We start from the raw sequence: 22,303 nt of genomic DNA, 5'->3' as shown, positions 1-22,303 counted from the left end.
CACATATGTTCACACAAAAACATGTACACAAATGTTCATAGCAGCATTATTCATTAATAGCCAAAAAGTGGAAACCACTCAAATGTCCTTCAGCTGATGAAAGGATAAACAAAATGTGGTATATCCACACAATGGAAAATTATTCAGCCAAAAGAAGGAATGAAGTACTGATACATGTTACTACATGGATGAACCATGAAGACGTTATGCTAGTGAAGTCAGTCACAGAAGACCACCTACTGTATGATTCCATTTATATAAAATGTCTAGAAGAGGCAAGTCTATAGAGACAGAAAGATTATTGGCTGCCTGGGGTTGGGGGGCAGGAGAATAAAGGGAAACTGGGGGATGACTGACAATGGATAGAGTCTTTCTTTTGGGGGTGATGAAAATATTCTGAAATTGATTACAGTGGTGATTGTACAAGTTTGAAAATACTAAAAACTATTGAATTGTACACTTTAAAAAAGTGAATTGCATGAGATGTGAATTATTTCAATAAAGCTGTTATTTAAAAATTTAACAGAGACAATAAAATCTAATAACTCACTCTAACAAAAGGAAGAAAGAAATACAATGTGGCAGTAACTGAAACATGATGTGAACACAGATATGCCGACTTTATTTCTGGCCAGGATGTGAAGCAGTTGAAGGCTTCAAAGAGATGGTACTTTGATGTGTGAGTAGGGACTGATTGGCAAGAGTGGAGAAAACAGGTCCTACGGTGATATTAATATAAAGATGTGGTAATTACTTATTTCACCTCTTGCACAGTTAAAACCCTCCAAATTTTCAGAATTCTGGAGCACCTATTTTTATCTCCTCCTAAATTGACAAATGAAAATACATTTTAATCTTCAATGAATAGGCTTAGTGAAGAAAAAACCTGCACAGTTTAGCAGTTCGTAACAAGGAACTTGAAATCAGATATACCTTGGTAGAAGCCTGACTTCACACTCGTAACTAAGCAAGATGACTCTGAGTAAGTTACTTCTTGAAGCCTCCCTTTCTGCATTTCTGTAAGGAAGGTGGTTCTCACAGGGCTGTTATAAGGACAAGTAGAGATAGTATACATACCAAAGCATTTAACAAACTGCATGCCAGTTACAGGTACCCTACAAGCAGTAATTACTGCAGTATGTCCAGCCCAGCAGCCCACTGGATATATGTGCCCCCAGCCATCAGCTGTGCTTCGCATGCCTTGGAGCTCTCTCGGGGAACCTCTAGAATGGAGTTAGCATCCTTCAGGTTCCTTGCAAGGTTCCACTTGTACAAAAGACTAGTAAACAAGACAGAATTTACTAAAGATTTCATTAGGGAGAGAGAGGAGGGAGCTTAAATCATATACCCACCACAAACATATTCCAAGTCATTATTTGATGGTTCAGCTTCCAAAGCACCTCTAGATGGCCTACAAGGGTGGGAAGCAGAGTTCCCTCCCTCCCTCAGAAGGCACTTGGCTGCCTGGCTCCTCTGGCTAGAGTAGTCAAACTCTTCCTGTCTATTAGGAAGAAGAGGTCACCTCTGCTCTCCCTTTAAAGGCATGTATATATAAACACGTCATAAAATGTCCTCCAGCTGCAGGGCCAAGTAAGGAGGCAGGTTAACAACCATCTTTTGTTACTCAAAAATGTCCAGAGGAACTCATGCCTACCCCAAGTATTTCTCATTAAAAAGAAAACAAAACAAATAACCACCAATGCTTTCCCTAGGAGGATGGAAGAATAAAGTTCTACCTCCTACCAGAGCTGCAAACAAAACCAGATGATATATTTATATCAGGAAAGAAAAAGATGAAAATTCATCAATTTTCTCATTACACTTCAAGGTATTAGCTATATTAGCTCTGAGGCTGAACTGTGTGTGTTTGTGACCACTAACAAATAAATCCAAATCATACCATGAACCCAAGCTTAATTAGCAAACATATTAGAAAGGAAATAAAAATAAAGGATATTTAATAAATTTGCTTATAATAATACTGGTTGAGAATGTTTAGCATGTGTTTAAATATTACCTGAAAACTATACATTTTTACTTTATTCCTCAAGTTGGAACCACTAACCCAAAATGCAGATGTATGCATATCACGTAACATACTAAACCAATTCCATGGGGAAAAAACAGAAGAAATGAACCTGTCTCTTCTGTATACTTTTACTATAGCAAAGGATTCATATGACCCATGGAAAGCTAGAACTAAAACCCCAATTTCCTGATTCCAAATACATCTTTTCTAAATCTTAGAAATAAAGAATAACAGCAGCTGGAAACAAAATTAAATCATAACCGCTAAAAATCCAAAGTTTCTTACGCATTCCAATTTCCTAAATAAGTATAACCTGGTATGCCTAGCAAGTAAATAGCACGGCATTTATGGATATGTCTGTCCTTACATGTTTAGGTTGCAAATTTATTATACCTAGACTTATGTACTACTCAGAAAAATTAAAATCACAAATACGATAAATTTTTAACATTAACCCTTCTTTATATTGAGTCATAATTCCCCTCCCTTTAAACTTAAGCCTTTAGTCCGGGAAGTACTTGGGTTCGCATCTTTATCTCATTTGACCAAGCAACTACATCTTTATCTCATTTGACCAAACAACTAGGCTTCAGGCATAAGCAGAGACTTGAGACAGAGATTCAAATCATAGACTTCCCATAAAATCCTAGAATGTTCATTAGAAACAAGTCAGAGGTCATTCCCACACTGAAGGGGAGATGACTACACAAGGCAAAATTCTGGGACACCTTCAAAGATATAAAACCCTATAAAGATACCAAGGATAATGTGGCAGGGTCACCAAAAAGAACTCCACAGAGATAACCCTCTCAATTTTGGATAAATGCCTGCTCTTGAGCCTTAGCTTTCACCTTTTATTACTGTTCAGTGAAAGCTAAACAGCTTTCTACCAGGACACAATAGTTCTTTCTGGAGTAGAAAACAATCTAACTTTGGAACATATTTTATACTGGAAACTATGTAGTAAAGAATTTGACACCAAAGAGGGGTTTGGGCTTTGCTGTCAGCTTCTAGGAGGTAATCTCTATCTTTGTTTAGAATGCTGGTTAACACATCCAATCTTAGGGTGGGACGGGCCATACCAAATAGTCTTAGGTTGGCCATGCCAGAAAGACAACCATGTGATTTAGGATGTGTCATATAGTATCAGTCAACCTGGGGGCAGAGTTCAACCATGTGGGATACTCAATTGATCATGCATATGTAATGAAGCCCCAGTAAAAACTGAACTGTGAGGCTCAGTAGTGCTTTCCTGGTTGGCAATACCCATATTCCTTGTCATACACCAATGCTGGGCGGGTAACGCATCCTAAGAACAATGGAAGCTCTGCACTTGGAACCCTCATAGACTCTGTCCAATGCGTCCCTTCCTCTGGCTGATGTTTATGTGTATCCTTTCCCTGTGATAAAACATAACCATGAATAGAATGGTTTTCAGTGAGTTCCATGAGTCCTAGAAAATTATCAAATGTGAGGGTAGTTTGGGGAACCCCCCAAACTTTCAGTTGGTATAAGAAATGAGGATGGTTTGGGAGACTGTGCTCTCAAACTTTGGCTAACTGTGGGTGGGAACATACATATTTTCCAGTGTAATTCTGAATACTTCTAGAATCTTGCCTTGTATAGTCATCTCCCCTTCAAGTGTGGATGTGACCTCTGACTTGCTTCTAACCAACACAATATTGCAAAGAGATGGCATATATATGATTATGGGTGCATGACTGCTACAAAGAAACTGTGAGATAATAAACGTGTGTTATTTTAGACCCTTAAACTTGTAATAGATAAGCAGTGATATTCTTCAGAAATGCAACATTAGAGGGATACTTCTAAAATGAAAATAGAATAATGTCACTCACTGGCTTAAAAATCTCTCAGTGGTCTCTCACTGGCTGCAAATAAAACTCAAACACCTCAGCAAGGTATAAAAGACTCTCCTTAATCTGACCTCTAGTCCCCTGTCTGATCTCTTAACATGAGCCACCCCCTCACCTCTTCTCTCTCCCTCCAAGCTCCAGCCATATACAACTAATTATCCATTTCCTTAAGGATCTACCCTCCCCACCTGTGTGCTGCTCCCATTCCTAGAGCACTTCTCCCTCGGCCTGCCCCCCACCCCCGCCCCTCATTTTCTCTAGAGAAGTCAGTATGGTGCAGTCTCTGTGGCTTCACGCTTTCCCAGGCCACTGCAGAACTCTGTGCACATTTCTGTGTAGCAGGTCTCTCACTGTGCATTCTGTCGCTTGTTTGTTGCCCTTCTTGCTAACTTACAAACCCTTCCTTTTTTTTTTTTTTTTAACCCTTCCTTTTTGAGGGGAGAAAATGAACTTTGCTTGTCTGAGTTTATTTTTCTGTAGTACTGGCAGAGAAGTGGCACTCAATAAACTTCTACTAAATGAATGAATGCCAATAAAACTATATTTACTGGTCATAATTTTTCAAGAAAAAAATGTTATATCCACAAAATAATTTTCATTACTACGAAGTGTCAAACTGTGTATACCATTAGTAAACTATGAATCTCTAAGATTCTCTAAATTTATTTAACATCTATCCAGTTCATTTCTCAACATCCCATTAAACCTGCCACAAAACAGAAAACAAATCAATATCTGCTGTTTCATTATTAGATATTTTCAAAGACTTTAAAGCCATAAAATTGACAATTTATATCAACCAAAACCAGAGAATATCACAACTAAATTTAAAATAATTCACATTCAAATAAAAACATGAGTATTCAAGTCTTAGTTTATCCAAGCTTTAATTCGAAAAACTCTAAAGCCAATTTTGAATAGAAAAGGGAACAAATTAGTATTCTTTCATTTTCTACTTTTTAATAAAGTATTTATTCATATCCATATTTATTGAATTTTTAGCATAGAGGAGAAAGAAATGTTACCTTGACTGCTAAAAGTACCAAAGAGTGATAAAATTAAAACAAATCTTTAAAGATGTTCACATAGTTATCTAAATCCCACTTCAACTTAAAAAAAATCAAATTTAATATTAAAATAATTAAAACAGCTTCCTTCATTTAGCAAACAAAAATATATTTTACTATCAAACCCCAAATTATAAATAAAATTTATTTTTAAAAAGCTAATTCTGACACTTGAGTTTTTGTTATATGTAACAATATAAAGGGGGAGAGGGACCTCAAATGACTAAACTAAAAAATAATTTGTGCTAAAACTAATTTCTACACCGGAAACTTTTTGGCTATATACTAATTAAAGTACTAGAACAACATTTTTACTCTTCATAAAATTAAGAGCATAGATTATGCTTTAGTTTGGTGTTTTATTTCATTCAAAAAGCAGATGTTTTATCTACTGGGAAAGCACTAAAATGAAAAGAATGATTTTTAAACTATGTCATCTTCATAAACTAATATTCACAAAAACATGAGTATTTATTACACAAGGTAAAAATAACAAAATTATGGTGAACAGTAGAAACAATCTGAGTACAGCAGTTACAAATATTTTAAGCACAGTTCTCTAGTACAACACACTACATTTCACCCTAGAGAAAGAATGTTGGCAAAGATCTCTACCACATGGAAACTGCTTTGAAAGCTGTTGGGCCCTGAAATTCTATTCAGCAGTTTGAAATCAATCCACAGCTTTTCTCATTCACCCTCCCACTTGGGGCTAATGCAAGCCATGACCATCTACTGAGGAAAACCACAAAAAACTTCAAAACAGCTACAACGGTAGGCTCTTTTTTCACATATTATTTTAAATATCGTTTGTTAAAATGTGACACCTAACAATCTTAGTAAATGTAAAGGCCATCTTTAATTTTTTTATGTTTCAGTTACTTTGAACAATTATTTTTTAACAAGCACTTAAGTATATCATTGCATAACTTTAATGTCCATGCAGGCAAGAACAAGGTGCTGCAAAAGTCACAAAACCATGTTATTCTTAATTTTCAACCATTGATTTTTGACAAACTGGTATCTACAATGCAGCACCAGGAACTATGAGTAATTCTGTCTGAAGTTACTTATGAAAAAGTGTAAAATGTGCACCACCAGATAAAATCCAGCGGTGAGCCTAAAAATCTTTCCCATTTCATTCCCTCTAAATCTTTGATTAAAGTTCTATATTTTTTCTAGTCTGCAATACTATTTTTGCATTTTTCATGGTTTAAATTTTAGAAGAAATGCTATTAACTAAAAGAAATGATATCTATAAAAATTATAAAACTAAGAAAATTTAAATTATGGCTTTTCCCATATTCTGTACCACCTAAAAAAGTGTTAATGACTACTTTTCATAATGTTAAATTTAAAATTTAATTATAAAACTGTTCCTGGAACTTGTTTCTGCTCATACCAATACAAATCAAGAGTTCGTATAAAGGAGCAAAGTTGAAATATGATATTTTTTAACTCACATGAGACAGATCATGGGACTTCATTTTAACTGTTTATATTACAGGTATCCTAAGAAGACTTCAATTACAAACAAGTACCTTTGTTCAAGGCACCTAATTATTAAAAAACTGAAATTATCAACATTGCTTGGATTTTTGATAGAAAAGGAACTAAAACCATTTTCTGAAACTATTTTTCAGAATGTGGCTGATACATAAAAACTTTTAGCATCTAATTAAAGATCACTAAGGGTTAAATACTTGTTCTCTGGTCCCTACTGCGTATACCCTGCCAAAAAGTCCTCTAAGCTTTTAAATATTGCTTCAATGGTCTGCGTTTTTATTTCCAGGGTAAAAGAGAGTATTGTCCCACAGTCAGCAGGCCACTAGCTTATTAACTTCCAGTCACTTTCATTTTTGCTAAAATGAAGACTCTGAAATCTACACTTCTCCTGTTCCTGTTTGTGCCTCTGATAAAGCCAGCACCACCATCTCAGCAGGATTCACGCATTATCTATGATTATGGAACAGATAATTTTGAAGAAAGCTTATTTAGCCGAGATTATGAGGATAAATCCCTGGATGGAAAAAGTATTAAGGTATTTTATTTCTACTCTAAATTTAATTTCTAAAATGGTTGCCCATTTAAATGTATGTTTTTGTTTTTTCTGAATGTGTCTGATAAGGTAAGAGGAAAGGAAAAGCACATTAAATGCTTCAAAATAATTCAAAATAACTGTCCTCAGATGATATTTTTAAAGTATGCATGCTTCCCAAATTAATACATAGAATCCATAATAACCAAACAGTATCTATAGCAACCAAAACATAAGATTTAAGGAAAACTAAAATTTAAAACATAAAATTTAAGGAAAATTAAACTTTGAGAGGATCTCTGACCATTTGAGATTTATATGTTAAGTAATAATACATAATGTCCTCTATATGCATATTAAAATAAAATAGGAGAAGTGTGTATTAGGAGAAATAAAAATGAATCACCAGCTTAAGGTTTATTGTTTTAGGAAGAAGTGGTTCAAGGAAATAAAGAGTACTGCTTATTTTGTATCTACAGCATTTCACAATAATTCACATATGTCAAAAAATGAAAACTACTTAATATAGCTTAATTTTTCATCGGTTTTAACAATTCAGACTCCATCACTTTACCAAGTAACGGTAACTGTCATTGTCTACAGAGATGACTTTCACACCACATCTTCATATTCTACTTGTACGGGGGCTAAGTAATTACTTGTGGTTTTACTGGCACACAGAAATGAACACTGGGAAAGGAAAAAGTTAATACAGCACATAAGTATCTGTTGCCTGCCTACCGTGTGTCTGTATGTGTGTCTCTCTCTCCCTCTCTCTCTCTCTCTCTCTCTCACACACACACACACACACACACACAAATGGAAAATGAGCAAAGCAGCCAAATATATAACAATGTTGATTGCTTCAAAAGTTCTCCACTATAAATAAGATGACAAAGATTTTAAGAGTGAACAGTTATAATTGCTTCTTTCTTTTTTTAGTACAGATGAGCAAATGTTAACTGTACAATTTCTTCCAATGGAGTTGGTTAATATGCTATTATTATTATTATCACATATATATAATATAGGTATATATATATATAGTTATAGCTTAGGGAAAAAAAAGGCCCACTATAACAACAAGTTGTTGGCTCACATGGCTGATTTGAATCTATCAATCAGTTTAAAGAATACTTTCAAAAATCTACTGGTCCCTAAAAAGTAGTAAATAAAAAGTTCTCTGCTTCTTCTCTTTACATTGCTTTAGGATTCTCTCTATCTTAATATAAATGCAGAGACCAAGATATTTGTGAAGTGGAGTAGAATTCAACGACATTTAATAGACAAATGGAAAGGGGAGAGGCTGTTCAACCAGAACACTTACGGGAGAATGTTGTCTGTAATCCCTCAGTTTTACCGTCCAAATTGGTCCTTGTCACACCTGATAATAAATGTTTATTTTTTCAATAGGAAAAAGAAACTACGATAATAATACCCGATGAGAAAGGTTTTCAATTACAAAAAGATGAGAGTACAAAACCATTATCCCCCAAGAAAGAAAATGATGGTAAGTATGAATACTCTAGGATCAAATTTTTTAAAGGAGCTTTAAAAAATAGCTTATAATGGAACTTTATTCCTTATAGTAATCAAAAATTGCATCAGGATATAGTGGATCCAAACAGTGGAATTTTATCTCTAATGATAAAGTCAAACAGGTATATTGTGAGTTTTCATCATTTGCCATTCCACATTATGAGTGAGAAATGTGGAATAGGAACATTCAAGAACAAAGTTTAGTCTACGTTTAGCCTCTACAAAGTGTGTGCTTCTCTCTATATAAAATCAGTTCAAGAAATACTTGTTAAACACCAATTATTTTCAAATACTATGTAGCCTGAGGATAAAGTAAATAAAATATAATTCTTGCCTTTAAGAAACTCACAGAAGAGAGACATAGTTATATACATAAATAATTATAATGTACATTTCAATTAAAACAATAGAAAACTTATAAAATTACAAAGTCCTACTTATTAGTTTCTATTTGGTTTATTCTTGCTCTATCACAGAACATTACTTCACATGACAATATGAAAAAAAAATCACACACTAATTTCTATATTGCTACAATAAAATTAAAATGGACAAAACCAGGGCTTCCCTGGTGGCGCAGTGGTTGAGAGTCCACCTGCCAATGCAGGGGACACGGGTTTGTGCCCTGGTCCAGGAAGATCTCACATGCCGCGGAGCGGCTGGGCCCGTGAGCCATGGCCGCTGAGCCTGCGTGTCTGGAGCCTGTGCTCCGCAACGGGAGAGGCCACAACAGTGAGAGGCCCGCATACCACAAAAAAAAAAAAAAAGGACAAAACCAGAAAATATATCTTAAGAAATTTGAGAAGTATCATAGTGAAAGTAGACTTGAAGAAATGGAAAGACATTCTTTGCTCTTCAGTAGGATGATTTAATATCACAAAGATGTCAGTGCTCCCTAAATTTACAACAATGAACTTCTTTAAAGAGCTGGTAAGGCTGATCTTCAAGTTCAGAAGGAAAATCAAACCTGCATGAAATCACCTATCAGAACATGTTTTAAAGCCTGCATACTTAAAATAAGTGTAATACTGGTGTATGAACGAAAGTCCACAGACAAAAAGAAATACATGTAGAAATTTAGTAAATAATAAAGGTAACATCTTTAATCACTGAAGCAAAGATGATATTTTAAAAAACTGGGGCTGGGACAACTAAGTAGTCAACTGACAAGGGATACAATTAGATCCCTATCTTACACAGAAAAACTCCAAATAAATTAGGGTCTAAATGCAAAAAGTGAAACCATACAAATAGTAGAAGATAACCTGGGTGTGGGGTATCTCAAACTCCAGAGACGATAATAGAAAAGATCAATAAATTTGACTCCATAAATGAAACATCTGCATGGCAAAAACCATCATAAACAAAGCCAAAGGCAACTGAAAACTGAGAAAAATATTCGTAATATATATCACTGATAAAGAGTTAATATCTCTAATTTCTAAAGAACAAGTAAAAATCCAGGAAAAAGAAACTGATCAAAACTCCACTGGAAAAATGGACAAAAGATATGAACAGACAATTCACAAAATGATATAAAAATGACGCTTAAACACATAAAAGGTGTTCAATCTCACATGTAAGTTTAAATTATGCCGAGATAAAATTTTTTAACCTATCTGACAAATATATTAATATATTCCATTGGCAAAACTGTAGGGTATCAGACACTGACATACGTTGCTGGTGGTAATAAAAACTGGTAGAATGGACAGGAATTTGGTAATATCTAACGAAACCTAATATGCATTTACTTTCTGACACAGCAATTGACTTCTAGGAATTCACCCTAAAGATATACCTCCAAAAGTAAGAAAACACATATGCAAAATCTCTGAAGCATTGCTTGCATCTGCAAAATATTGGAAACAATCTAATTATCCATACATTCAAGAGTGGTTGAATAAAGTATGGTACATCCACCCAGGGGAATACTATGCAGTTGTAAAAGTGAATGAGGATGATCTCTATAACTAATATGGAGTGATTTTCAGAAGAGATTATGTGAAAAAAAAATGCAATAGAGTATCTACAGTATGCTGTCTTTCACCTAAGAATGAAGGGGGGCTTCCCTGGTGGCGCAGTGGTTGAGAGTCCGCCTGCCGATGCAGGGGACACGGGTTCGTGCCCTGGTCCGGGAAGATCCCACATGCCGCAGAGCGGCTGGGCCTGTGATCCATGGCCACTGGGCCTGCGCGTCCGGAGCCTGTGCTCCGCAACGGGAGAGGCCACAACAGTGAGAGGCCCGCGTACCGCAAAAAAAAAAAAAAAAAATGAAGGGGATGTAAGAGAATATACATACATCAGCCCACTTTGTGAAAAGAAATTCAAGAAGGGTAACTAAAAAACTGAGACTAGTTACCTATGGGTTACAGATGGGACTAGGGGTAAAAAGGAGGGGGAGATGGTAACTAGGGGTACTAGGGGAAGGTGCTAGAACTTCTTGGAGTATACACTTGTTGTGCAGATTTGATTTTAGAATAATGTTATATTCAAATAAGCAAACAAACAAATACATTTATAAATAAAACCAACTAGGATAAGATAAAAAGAACCCAAATTGGCAAACAAACAGAAAAATAGAAACTTAATTGCATTTCAAATCAATAACATAACACACTACAGGGAGAAAAATCTAATCGAAGTAATCCTTAAACACAGTATTTTGACTGTATACTTTCAGGCTAAAGACAAAATAAAATAGGCAAATACTAAAATTCTAGTGGGTAGGTTTGTTTTCCATAGTATTATAGGTTATCAATAATGAAACTACTTAATGTGTGTTCTGGGACTGAGTAAAGTAAATGCACAGTGGATCACAAGAGCCAGGTTTCTCATTGTCAGAGAAGGGTGTTACAAATATGGTAAGGGGGAAGGCTAAAATGAACACTGTTGAGATGGAGTGGAATGAAAGATATCAGGATCAACTCCTGGTTTGTATACAGAGATACAGAAATAGATATATACATGTTTGCCTCCCTGTATGAGTGTGTATGTTAAAATATGCATATCATGTGCTTATGTTTTCGTATGAGCATATGACACATATTATATACATGTATATATGTATGTCTGCATGTGTGTACTTGTGTATTATGTCCATGTCCATATACCTATACTTGTGTGTATGTATGTGTATTATATATGAAGAGAGCGCCAAATAAAAATACATATATTTCCCAGGTCCCTTTGCTGAAAAAGCCCAGAAGCAATGAGATCCCAGTAGCAATGAGCACATCCACACCCAAATGTTGGTTTCTAGATACCATCCTCCACTAAAAGGGACCAGTACTCCTTGAAATAATAGCTGATTTCAGGCCTGGGGCAAGGAAAGGGCAAGATTGGTCTGGGACATCTTAGCATGCCAGAAAATAAGTAAGTTCTCAAAAAACAGTGGGGACATTTAATTTTTAAAATTAATCAAAATATAAAAAATACATAGGTATAAATGTGTAAAAGATGTACAAGACCTGCTCATTGAAATCCAGACAATATAAAGGGATCAATTGTTATTCATTAATATAAAAAATGTTTGCTCTTCTTTTTTTTTTTTTCTGGCCCCACCATGCGGCATGTGGAATCTTAGTTCCCCAACCAGGGATGGAACATGCACCCCCTGCAGTGGAAGCATGGAGTCTTAACCACTGGACTGCTGGGGAAGGCCCCAAATGTTTGCTCTTCAAAAGACATTGATAAGGAAATAAAAAGACAAGCCACAGACTGGAGGAAAATATTTGCAAAACATAAATCTGACAAATGATTTATATCTACAGAAAATACTTTTATAATTCAAAAATAATAATACAAAAAACTATTTCAAAAAACAGGCAAAAGATATGAATAGACACTTCACCACAAAAAAATATGTGGATGGCAAATAAGTATATAAAAAGATGCTTAGCACATTAGTCATTAGGAAAATGTAAATTAAAACACGCGATACCACAACAAACCTTACTTGAAAGGCTAACATAAAAAAGTCCAACCATACATACCAAATGTTGACAAGAATGTAGAGCAACTGGAACTTTCACACACTGCTAATGAGAATGTAAAATGGCACAACCACTTTGGAAAACACTTTAGGACATTCTTCAAAAGGTAAAATACATACGTATAATAAGACCCAGCCATTCTACTCTTAGGTATTTATCCAAGAAAAATGAAAACATTAAGTCCATACATAAATGTTCATGGCAGCTTTCTTTGAAATAGCCAAAAACTGGAAACAACCCAAATGTCCGTAAGAGATGACAGTATAAATGGTGTTTATTGAGACAATGGAATAAATTGGAATGAACTCAGTAATAAATAGGAATGAATTACTGATACATACAAAATTATTTTGAGAAATAATTATGCAGAGTGAAAGAAGCCAGACAAAAGAGTGTATACTGCATGATTCTTTTGATATAAAAGTTTCAAAAATGCAAACTAACATATAATGACAGAAAGGAGATTAGTGGTTGCTGGGAGGGAGAAATTACCAAAGGGCATGAGGAAACTTTTGGAGTGATGGATGTGTTAATTATCTTGATTGTGGTGATGGTTTCATGGGCATATACACATGTCCAAACTTATAAATTATACAAATTAAATATGTGCAACTTACTGTATATCATGGAACCATAAAAAGGCTGTGGGAGGATAAACAGAGCTTAAGAGTTCTCACTGACTAATCTGTGACAATGTGATTATCAAAATAAATAAGACAGTAACGTATTACGGGATACGTTACCCATGGGATGAGGAATTCGTAAGTTCATACTGACAGAAATAAACAAATAAGAAGGGAATGTTCCACCTTATATCAGAATGCCAACTAACAAATAAAGAAGAAATGATGGAATTAGAAAATAATTGGCAATTATCCTAGTGATAAATGATTCAAGTAAGAATCTTCAACAGATGATAAAACTAGAGGGTGAAAGTTTGATGACAAACCTGATGTTTAGAATCTCAAAGTACTCCTCTAGAAGGTACAAATTACAAAGTGAAAAACAGTAATTTTACAGAGTGAGAACCATGGCAGGTACTAACTGAACCAAGTGACCAAAGACAGCATCATAAGGAATGAGACAGATACATAACACTAAGGATGTAACATTATTTCCATGGTATTCCTGCCAAAAAATGAGGAACTTCATATAAACCCTAATTGAAAGATATTCTGCAAAATAAGTGCCCTGAAAATAAAAGTTTTAAAAAATTCAAAAATTTCCAAAACAGTAAAAGGTATGAAAAACAAAGACTAAGGAACTGTTGCAGGTTGAAGGAGATGAAAGATGCATGACAAGTAAATGCAATGAATGACGTAGGGTACAATAGGGATTCTAACAGTACCCACGATGACTCCAATTTTTAAGTTAATAGTTTGCTTATTTAACTAAGTGGTTTCTAAACTCATTAGAAATGTGTTTGCACCACTCCAAGTGATAAATCAAGCTTATATTTACCTTAAGTCCTGCTTTATGATTTTTGATACTCCAATGAAGAAATGTAACTGTCAATCAATTCAGCAATTAAATGATCACTGCTAAAACAGATAGGAGAATAAAAGAGATTGTGGATTACAGAATTTAAAATAAAATTCTGGTGAGTTATCAGATACAATATAGATTACTAGCTATCATGGCCATAACGTCTTTCCTGTTATCATCCATAATTCTGTAAAGGATCTTTTCAAATTGGTAATAACATTCATGATAGCAAGAATTTTAACACTAGAGGTCAAATATTTTTAAACTACTGATTTTTATGATTTTTGTTTCCCAATTTAGAAATGCCCACATGCCTGCTATGTGTTTGTTTAAGTGGCTCTGTATACTGTGAAGAAGTTGACATTGATGCTGTACCACCCTTGCCAAAGGAATCAGCCTATCTTTATGCACGATTCAACAAAATTAAAAAGTTGACTGCCAAAGATTTTGCAGACATACGTAAGTTAATTTTAAATAAGATATTAGTGTTAACTCATGTTAGTATTTAACTCATATAAACACAAGTTTCTAGGTACCTGTGGCCTATCACGTGTACGGTAGTGACTGTTGAGGTATTTTAAGTATCCACCACACTTCACAAAAATCCACTGGTTTACTGGTGAATCTCCTTTCCATTCAGATGTTCCCTGTCATCTTTCTTTACTGGTGACTACGGAGTCTATGTTGACTGCCCATCTAACATATGGGCAACTATATCTTCTCAACCCCAATATTTCAAGATCCATTTGCCTCAGCCAGTCAGCAATACAAATATAATCAGGATATTTCTCCAATGACAATGTTTTATTTTCTACTTTCACTATAAAAACATAGAAACTGCTTTTTCTTACTTTAACTCATGGTTCTTAAATCTGGCTGCATATTAAAGTATTTTTGATACTAGGTTCTAGTCCCCAGAGATTCTAATATAGGTCTCTAAATTTAGAGGCCCAGGTGTTGTCATTAACCACAACCAAACTCTTCAGATGACTCTAATACAGAATTAATGCTGAGAGCAGTGCCATTTAACTCCTTCCCAGGTCATTAAAAATCCTGGACTTCTGGTGTCCAATCAAAGCTTACAACAACTGCCAGGAGAGTGTTGCCATGAGCACACCAAAATCCCCTACTTCTGCAGTATGAAGTCCAAGTCTGGATCACTAATCCCTCATAAATTTTCTAGATTCCAATGCTGTCAAGGGCTTCTGAAGAAAGTCACATCAAGAAATGCACACTGGCCCCAAGTCAAGGGCTTCTGAAGAAAGTCACATCAAGAAATGCACACTGACTGCGCTACACATTTACAAGATTAGCCATAACTAAATTCATGCTGTCACCAGTAGCTCCCAACTGACTGAATACAGTTGTTCCTCTTTTGTGGATTCCATGTTTTCAAACTCACCTACTTGATAAAATTTATTTGTAACCCAAAACATCAATACTTCTGGCACTTTCATGGTCATTCGTAGACATGTGCACAGTGGCAAAAAATTTGAGCCATCCAGGATAGGCTGAATGAGATGCTTGGCCTTTTGTTTCAGCTTTTATACTGTAAACAAGTATCCTCTTTACAGTCTACTTAGTGCCACATTTTTCACATTTTTGTGCTCTTTGCTGTTTAAAATGCTCCCTAAGTATAGTACTAAAATGCTGTCTAGTGTTCCTAACTGCAAGAAGGCTGTGATGTGCCTTACAGAGAAAACACGTTAGGTAATCTTTATTTAAGTGTGAGTTACAGCGTTGATTGGCTGTGAGTTCAATGTTAATGTATCAACAATATATATTAAGTAAGATGCCTTTAAAAAGAAACACATAAAATTTTCCACTGATTGGTTGATGAAAATGTGTGATGAGAGGCTCTAACCCTGTATATTCCCTAGGAGCAATGGTTCCATATTCACTAATTCAGCATTTACACTGACCTTACAGACATGACCACCTTGAATAGTGAGAAGGGACCATATTTTCTAATCATCCCAGCTGGACAAAAGTGATGCACACATAAATACACACATTGAATTTCTCTATCTCTCAGTATGCACCACGGTAACAAATTAGGGAACATTTTTGCCTTTATTGTTGTCAAGCAATAAGGCATGGAGAGATTAAGATATCCTCAGTCACAATATAACAGGCTGGCAAAAAATCCAAAAATATTTACATGATTTTATTCAATCAGATGTAATGCTTACTTTCCATAATTTGCAACAAAAAGTTTCTTTCAAACTACTTGAGCATACTGAGAATTCAAACAAAAAAGGATGGAAGGACTCTATTAACTTTAAGTTCCCTTCCAAACCTGAGGTTTTAGAACTTCAGTGAGAAAGACCGTCAGTGTCAAGCACAGAATAGATGCTCAGTGTTCAACAAAACTTACTGAGCTACTAATTGTAGACACTCTGCTAGGCACTAAAAATAAAAGATGTTTGAATGACCTGATAAACAAATGCTTTTCCTCAGTCCATACAATTAAGAATTTAACTTCATATATTTTTTAAAAATTTCTTATTTTTTGTATATTTTTCCTTCAAGCTAACTTAAGGCGACTTGATTTTACGGGAAATTTGATTGAAGATATAGAAGACGGTACTTTTTCAAAACTTTCACTGTTAGAAGAACTTACACTAGCTGAAAATCAACTACTGAAACTTCCAGTTCTCCCTCCCAAGCTTACTTTATTTAATGCAAAATACAACAAAATCAAGAGTAGAGGAATCAAAGCAAATACTTTCAAAGTAAGTATTTTATAGTATGACTGAGCACAATATAAAAATATCGGTTATACAGCCAATAATAACATGAGAAAAGAAAAAGAAACTATGGTCTAGAATTTTGTTTTAAAACTATTTTAATGTAATAAATGAAGATATTATTTACATGATAAATAGTGATACTACTAGGCTTATTCAGTCTAGCTTATGCCTGTACCTCACTTAAAATACCTTTATCTTGTTTCATGGGACTACCTGGTGTCACATCTTTTTCCCTTGTTCACACAGCAATATTTATTTATACAGACAAAGTTTGCACCCTCGTGGCACCAACAGTCTGCAAAACCTCAAAATGGGAGTGTTCCTGTGTTTCTTTTTTCCTTACAATATTAGTAATTTACAAACACCAGAAAAAATCATGTTCTAAAGTAAACACTGAATTTTATTTTTAATACTTAAAAGTATTAGACCATAGACTTCTGTAGGTAGACATTCTTTTGAATTCCATGATGGCACCTAATACAAAATTCTGTATGTAGTAAAAATTACATATATTTCTTAATTTAGTAATACAAGAAAATAAATGCACATGAAAAGGGCAAGGTGATTTCCTCTGATTTAGATAGCCAGGTTGTCTCAAAATGCAGAGCCTACAGGGAAGTAACCTCAGCCCAGGACTTCCATAGCTCTATGTACTCATTCCCAGTCCTGGAAGAAACCCCAGATAAAAGGATGAGACAATCACGCTACTGTTGGCAACAGAAGACCTCGTTCAAAAGGAAGGTTTGGGGCTCCCCTGGTGGCGCAGTGGTTGAGAGTCTGCCTGCTGATGCAGGGGACACGGGTTCGTGCCCCGGTCCGGGAAGATCCCACATGCCGTGGAGCGGCTGGGCCCGTGAGCCATGGCCGCTGACCCTGCGTGTCCGGAGACTGTGCTCCGCAACGGGAGAGGCCACAACAGTGAGAGGCCCGCGTACCGCCAAAAAACAAACAAAACAAAAAGGAAGGTTTGTAGCTCCTTAGGACAACTCCTAGCAGTTCCTCAGAAGTTAAGGGACTCTTAGGGGACTTTTAAAAACTGGACTCATTTTAAAAACAAAAAAATGTTTGTAATTTGAAGATATGCAATTTGAGCAGGTAAACCTTTGAAAAACTGACATGTTAAAGACCTACAGGAGTAGGGACTTCCCGGGTGGCGCAGTGGTTAAGAATTCATCTGCCAACGCAGGGGACACGGGTTTGAACCCTGGTCCGGGAAGATCCCACATGCTGTGGAGCAACTAAGCCCATGCGCCACAACTACTGAGCCTGCATTCTAGAGCCAGTGAGCCACAACTGCTGAAGCCCGTGCATCTAGAGCCCGTGCTCTAGAAGAAAAGCCACCACAATGAGAAGCCCGCACACTGCAACGAAGAGTAGCCCCTGCTTGCTGCAACTAGAGGAAGACCAAGCACAGCAACAAAGACCCAATGCAGCCAAAAATAAATAAATAAATTTATAAAACAAAACAAAACAAACAAAAAAGACCCACAGGAGCTAATCAACATTTCACAAAAGGAATGTTTGAATATTTCGGATTTTACACGTGGATTACAGAAGGGATTCATGACAAGTTGGCATGAAAATGATAAACTCAGCTATTTTCTAGTTTTGCTTAATGCCCTAGGCTGCCAAAGCCACTGGTAAAATCAGGTTACTCTAATCCATGTTAAAGAGGCCCACTGGGGAAGACAGGAGCTTGGTGCCCATATGGTGAATTGTAGGATGCTTAAGAAAGGATTAGGGCTTCCCTGGTGGCGCAGTGGTTGAGAGTCCACCTGCCGATGCAGGGGACACGGGTTCGTGCCCCGGTCCGGGAGGATCCCACGTGTCGCAGAGCAGCTGGGCCCATGAGTCATGGCCGCTGAGCCTGTGCGTCCGGAGCCTGTGCTCCGCAACGGGAGAGGCCACAGCAGTGAGAGGCCCGCGTACCGCAAAAAAAAAAGAAAAAAACAAAGAAAGAAAGGATTAAAATAACAGCAAATTAATTCTAAAAAAAAAAAAAAATTACCAAATTCTGTCACAGGATGCATATCAAAGGTAAGGTAAAAGATTATTGTCAAGGGAAACTACATCTTGAGATCATATTATAAAATTATACACAATAATGGATTACTGATCATGAAGAGTAATCCAATGTAGAGTCCTTGGGGTGTAAAAAAGTCATACTTGTCTACGTATTTAATAAACTGCTTTGGGAGACATCTTACTAACAAGCATACACATCTCTTAGGAATATTCATTTTACTACAAATTGGTGGAGCTGAAATGGAAAGTTGTGAAGGTTCAAGAGAGGTTATGGCAGTACCAGGATGCAAATATAATCCTGCATAAGAATTAACCTTATTACCTGCTCCCAAGAGAAATTTAAAGGGCCCCAGAAATTGGCATGAGGGCTGAGGCTGAATATGATGGTATTCCGAAGTGAGATGAGTGGACAGAAATGTGGGGATGCATCAGGACTCTACTGCCCTTCGTAAAGGACCAAATATACTACTTGTAAAACCAAAAGCACCGAACAACAACAAAGCAAACAAAAAAATCCCACCAAACCTAAAACTACCATACAAATGATTAATAGTATTGATATGTGTCTATATCTATATCTATGTATTTATACATATATGTGTGTATATAGCTTGAATCATGTGAAGAAATGCAATGAGCTCAATAACACTTAAGCAAAAGCACCTCTTCCTTACAGAAATTGAATAACCTCTCCTTCCTCTACTTGGACCACAATGCCCTGGAATCTGTGCCTCTTAATTTACCAGAAAGTCTGCGTGTAATTCATCTTCAGGTATGATTGCTCTTTTCACATTATCTGACTTTAATTCAAATTATTATGGGTCAATCTTACGATTCATTAGGAAGCTCACTTATTTACACGTAAATTTTGCCCATCAAAAGTATTAATATTTAGCCAAATGTTCTCTCCTGCCCAGAAGCCCTGGTTCTATCCAGAGCACAACCAAAGGACCAGTAACACTAGGTGGGAGGTCTGCTCTTATAGTAGGATTTGTCTCCAGGTGTGCACTTGGCATCTCCTAGTTAATCTGACATGTGGATTTGAAGTTAGGGGACACTAAGACCTGTGGTTTATGTTTCCTTCTCCAAATAGCAGTAAACACTTGGTTTTGGAGACTTCCCAGCTGACTTTATTGTCCAACATCAACTTAGGGTAATAGAAAAGTGAAAAGGGAATAAAAATAAACTAAAAGTGGTCTTTTACCATCACAAGAATTCCCATTTTTTCTTTTTATTTCTTTAAAGTATATTTAAGGAAACAGTACCCATTTTGAGTTGACACTCTAGAATAGGATACTTTATCCAGCTATTATAATCTTATTTATACTCAGAAATTTGTTATATGGGTTTTGCTCTTAGAAATAGCCAGTAGTCTGTTCTTCCAAAGTAATACTGTAGACTTTAAAAAGGAAGGCTCAGATTGCTCAGCAAGGGTTTTTATTACCGTGAAGATATATACACAGTATGTACAGTATTTTAAAAATCACTTTTTAGATAAAATATTCTGTGAGATCTCATTACACAAAATACAAAAGGATGATTTCGGGTTTCTAAACAATTTTTCCCTTTTATTTTCTAGTTTAACAACATAACTTCAATTACAGATGATACATTCTGCAAGGCTAATGACACCAGTTATATTCGGGACCGCATTGAAGAGATACGCTTGGAGGGCAATCCCATCATCCTGGGAAAACATCCCAACAGTTTTATCTGCTTAAAAAGATTGCCTGTAGGGTCATACATTTAACCACTATCAATGCAGCACATAAGCTAAAGTACACACATACTTATAATCTGTCTCAACAATGTCTAAAGAAGCTTAAGTATTTAATATTAATTTTGTATCCTACTATGAAGGAACTTATGTTTTAAGCAAAGATGTTCAAAAAACCTTACATATAACAATGAGCAAAAAGTAACAGTGAATCTCTAAGTTCAAAACAAAGTAATGTGAAAATATTTGAACAGCATTACAAAATCCCTGCAGTTTATACTGGAGTACCATTTAAAAGGTATGTTTTTATATAAATACCCAAATTTAAGATGTATTATGAAGTGAAAGGATAAGTCCAAGAAACTTTCAACTGTTTGTCTTTCCTGGCTTCTACTGGATCCCTAAAGCATTTAAGGCATATGTTCCAAACACTTTGAAAAGCTAAATATTTCCAGGGACCTCTCACTTTTCTTTTATCATTCATACATTATTCATTATGAAGTAGGAACTCTGTTTTCTTTCTATTAAGGCAGCTACTATATTTTTACTTAGCCTCAGAAATAGGAATATAGTCTCATACCTAGGCAAAACTTTCCAAATAAAGCATAATTTTACTCTCTGATAAAGAGCTAATATAGTAATGTTCAGTTATTCTGCTTTGTGATCACACAATTAAAGGCTTTAGTAAAATAGTACAAAATTTTCCTTAATCTAAATATTAACATTCTAAGTCCACCATAAAACATTTTAGGAAGCCAAGCACATCAAAATTAGTATGCTTATAAAAAAACCTGAAAGTCCATCCTGTTTCTCAGAACATAGCCATAAAATTCTCCACTGTAAAAAGGCTTTCAATTATGATATATACTGCAAAATATTTTCTTTTTATACTATAGGAATGAGAATCTCATCAATAAATTTATCCAAATGTAAGACATGAAAACCAAGTGAATTCTGTGGTGTTACTACTACACACCACCTTCCCACCCACCCATACACATCCATGTTCTTGAGAATAGACCACACATTCACAAGAAAGCATCTCAGCAACATTTTCTAGAGACCCATAATTAACTGGTATGTTTAAAGATGAGAATTCATCTCCAATCTAATAGTGATGATAAAGTTCCTAAAATTACTTTCCTCTTGAGCAAACCCCACTCAAAAGTCTTAGTCTCCACACTGCTTTGGGGTTGCATATAAAATGATCAGTGCTTTAGAAACAAGAGTCTGAACTGTGTATATAAAAATTGCCGACATTGTTTCCAACATAAATTATGCATTAGAATCAAGTTGGTCTCTGTATACTATTCCCAGAACAAACACTATTGGTGGTTTTTCATTTGCTTCTGTTTTTTCCATATGTAGAATGACCTGTTTTTCAATTTTCCCATTTGTCAAGGTTGACCCCAAAATGAAATTTTTTCACTAAAACACCTGTGATGTCTTAACACCACAATAATTACTGCTACAACACTAACGCATTCACTGATTTTATTGTGGTAACTGGCAACAATAACTATTATACGGCTTTCTCATTTTGTGTGCGAGCCTCATTTCTCTGTGACTGAGAAAGCTCACTGAGCACACTGAACACGTCCAATATTCCCTTTATACATTCAAAGTGCTAGCATAATAGTGTGCACATCTAAATTGAATATACAGTAAATAGTGCAAAATAAAATCCATTTAAACAGAAGGGCTCTGTTTTATTTGGAAAAATAGAATATTTAACCTACCACAATCTTGAATAAATCAATAGAAATAAACTGTAACTT

The 22,303-nt window shown here is 35.6% G+C and overlaps 2 protein-coding genes across 6 annotated transcripts in view; one reads left to right on the top strand and one right to left on the bottom strand.

The window, feature by feature from the left end:
• CENPP (centromere protein P) overlaps positions 1-22,303 on the bottom strand; it is a 222,833-nt gene that overhangs the window by 138,035 nt on the left and 62,495 nt on the right. The window contains exon 6 of one of the 4 annotated variants that reach the window (XM_027098335.1): positions 82-3,429. The exons of the other annotated variants lie outside the window; for them this stretch is intronic. Within the exon in view, the coding sequence (XP_026954136.1) occupies positions 3,268-3,429 (162 nt within the window). The 3' untranslated portion in view covers positions 82-3,267. Of the gene's footprint in view, positions 1-81; positions 3,430-22,303 lie in introns of those variants that run through there. 4 annotated transcript variants of the gene reach the window in all.
• OGN (osteoglycin) lies at positions 5,475-22,005 on the top strand. Of its 2 annotated transcripts, XM_027098337.1 has the most exons (8): positions 5,475-5,747; positions 5,920-6,087; positions 6,766-7,014; positions 8,425-8,521; positions 14,331-14,489; positions 16,563-16,765; positions 19,485-19,580; positions 20,388-22,005. In XM_027098337.1, exons 3-8 carry the CDS (start codon positions 6,841-6,843, stop codon positions 20,556-20,558), a joined length of 900 nt encoding a protein of 299 aa, XP_026954138.1. In that variant the 5' UTR covers positions 5,475-5,747; positions 5,920-6,087; positions 6,766-6,840; the 3' UTR covers positions 20,559-22,005. The 2 variants fall into 2 exon arrangements, with proteins under 2 accessions (XP_026954138.1, XP_026954139.1); XM_027098338.1 differs by lacking the exon at positions 5,920-6,087.

The sequence above is a fragment of the Aethalodelphis obliquidens genome, unplaced genomic scaffold, assembly GCF_003676395.1.
Source record: "Aethalodelphis obliquidens isolate GAN/ISIS:26980383/991018 unplaced genomic scaffold, ASM367639v1 scaffold122, whole genome shotgun sequence".
In the NCBI taxonomy this organism is placed as follows: domain Eukaryota; kingdom Metazoa; phylum Chordata; class Mammalia; order Artiodactyla; family Delphinidae; genus Aethalodelphis; species Aethalodelphis obliquidens.
This window is presented reverse-complemented; position numbering and strand designations above follow the sequence as displayed.

Excerpts from the sequence above, each read along its gene's own strand:
- OGN (XM_027098338.1), top strand. The coding sequence starts at position 6,841 with ATGAAGACTCTGAAATCTACACTTCTCCTGTTCCTGTTTGTGCCTCTG. Across the intron at positions 14,490-16,562 it reads CAAAGATTTTGCAGACATAC|CTAACTTAAGGCGACTTGAT; the intron begins GTAAGTTAATTT and ends TTTTCCTTCAAG. Across the intron at positions 16,766-19,484 it reads TCAAAGCAAATACTTTCAAA|AAATTGAATAACCTCTCCTT; the intron begins GTAAGTATTTTA and ends TCTTCCTTACAG.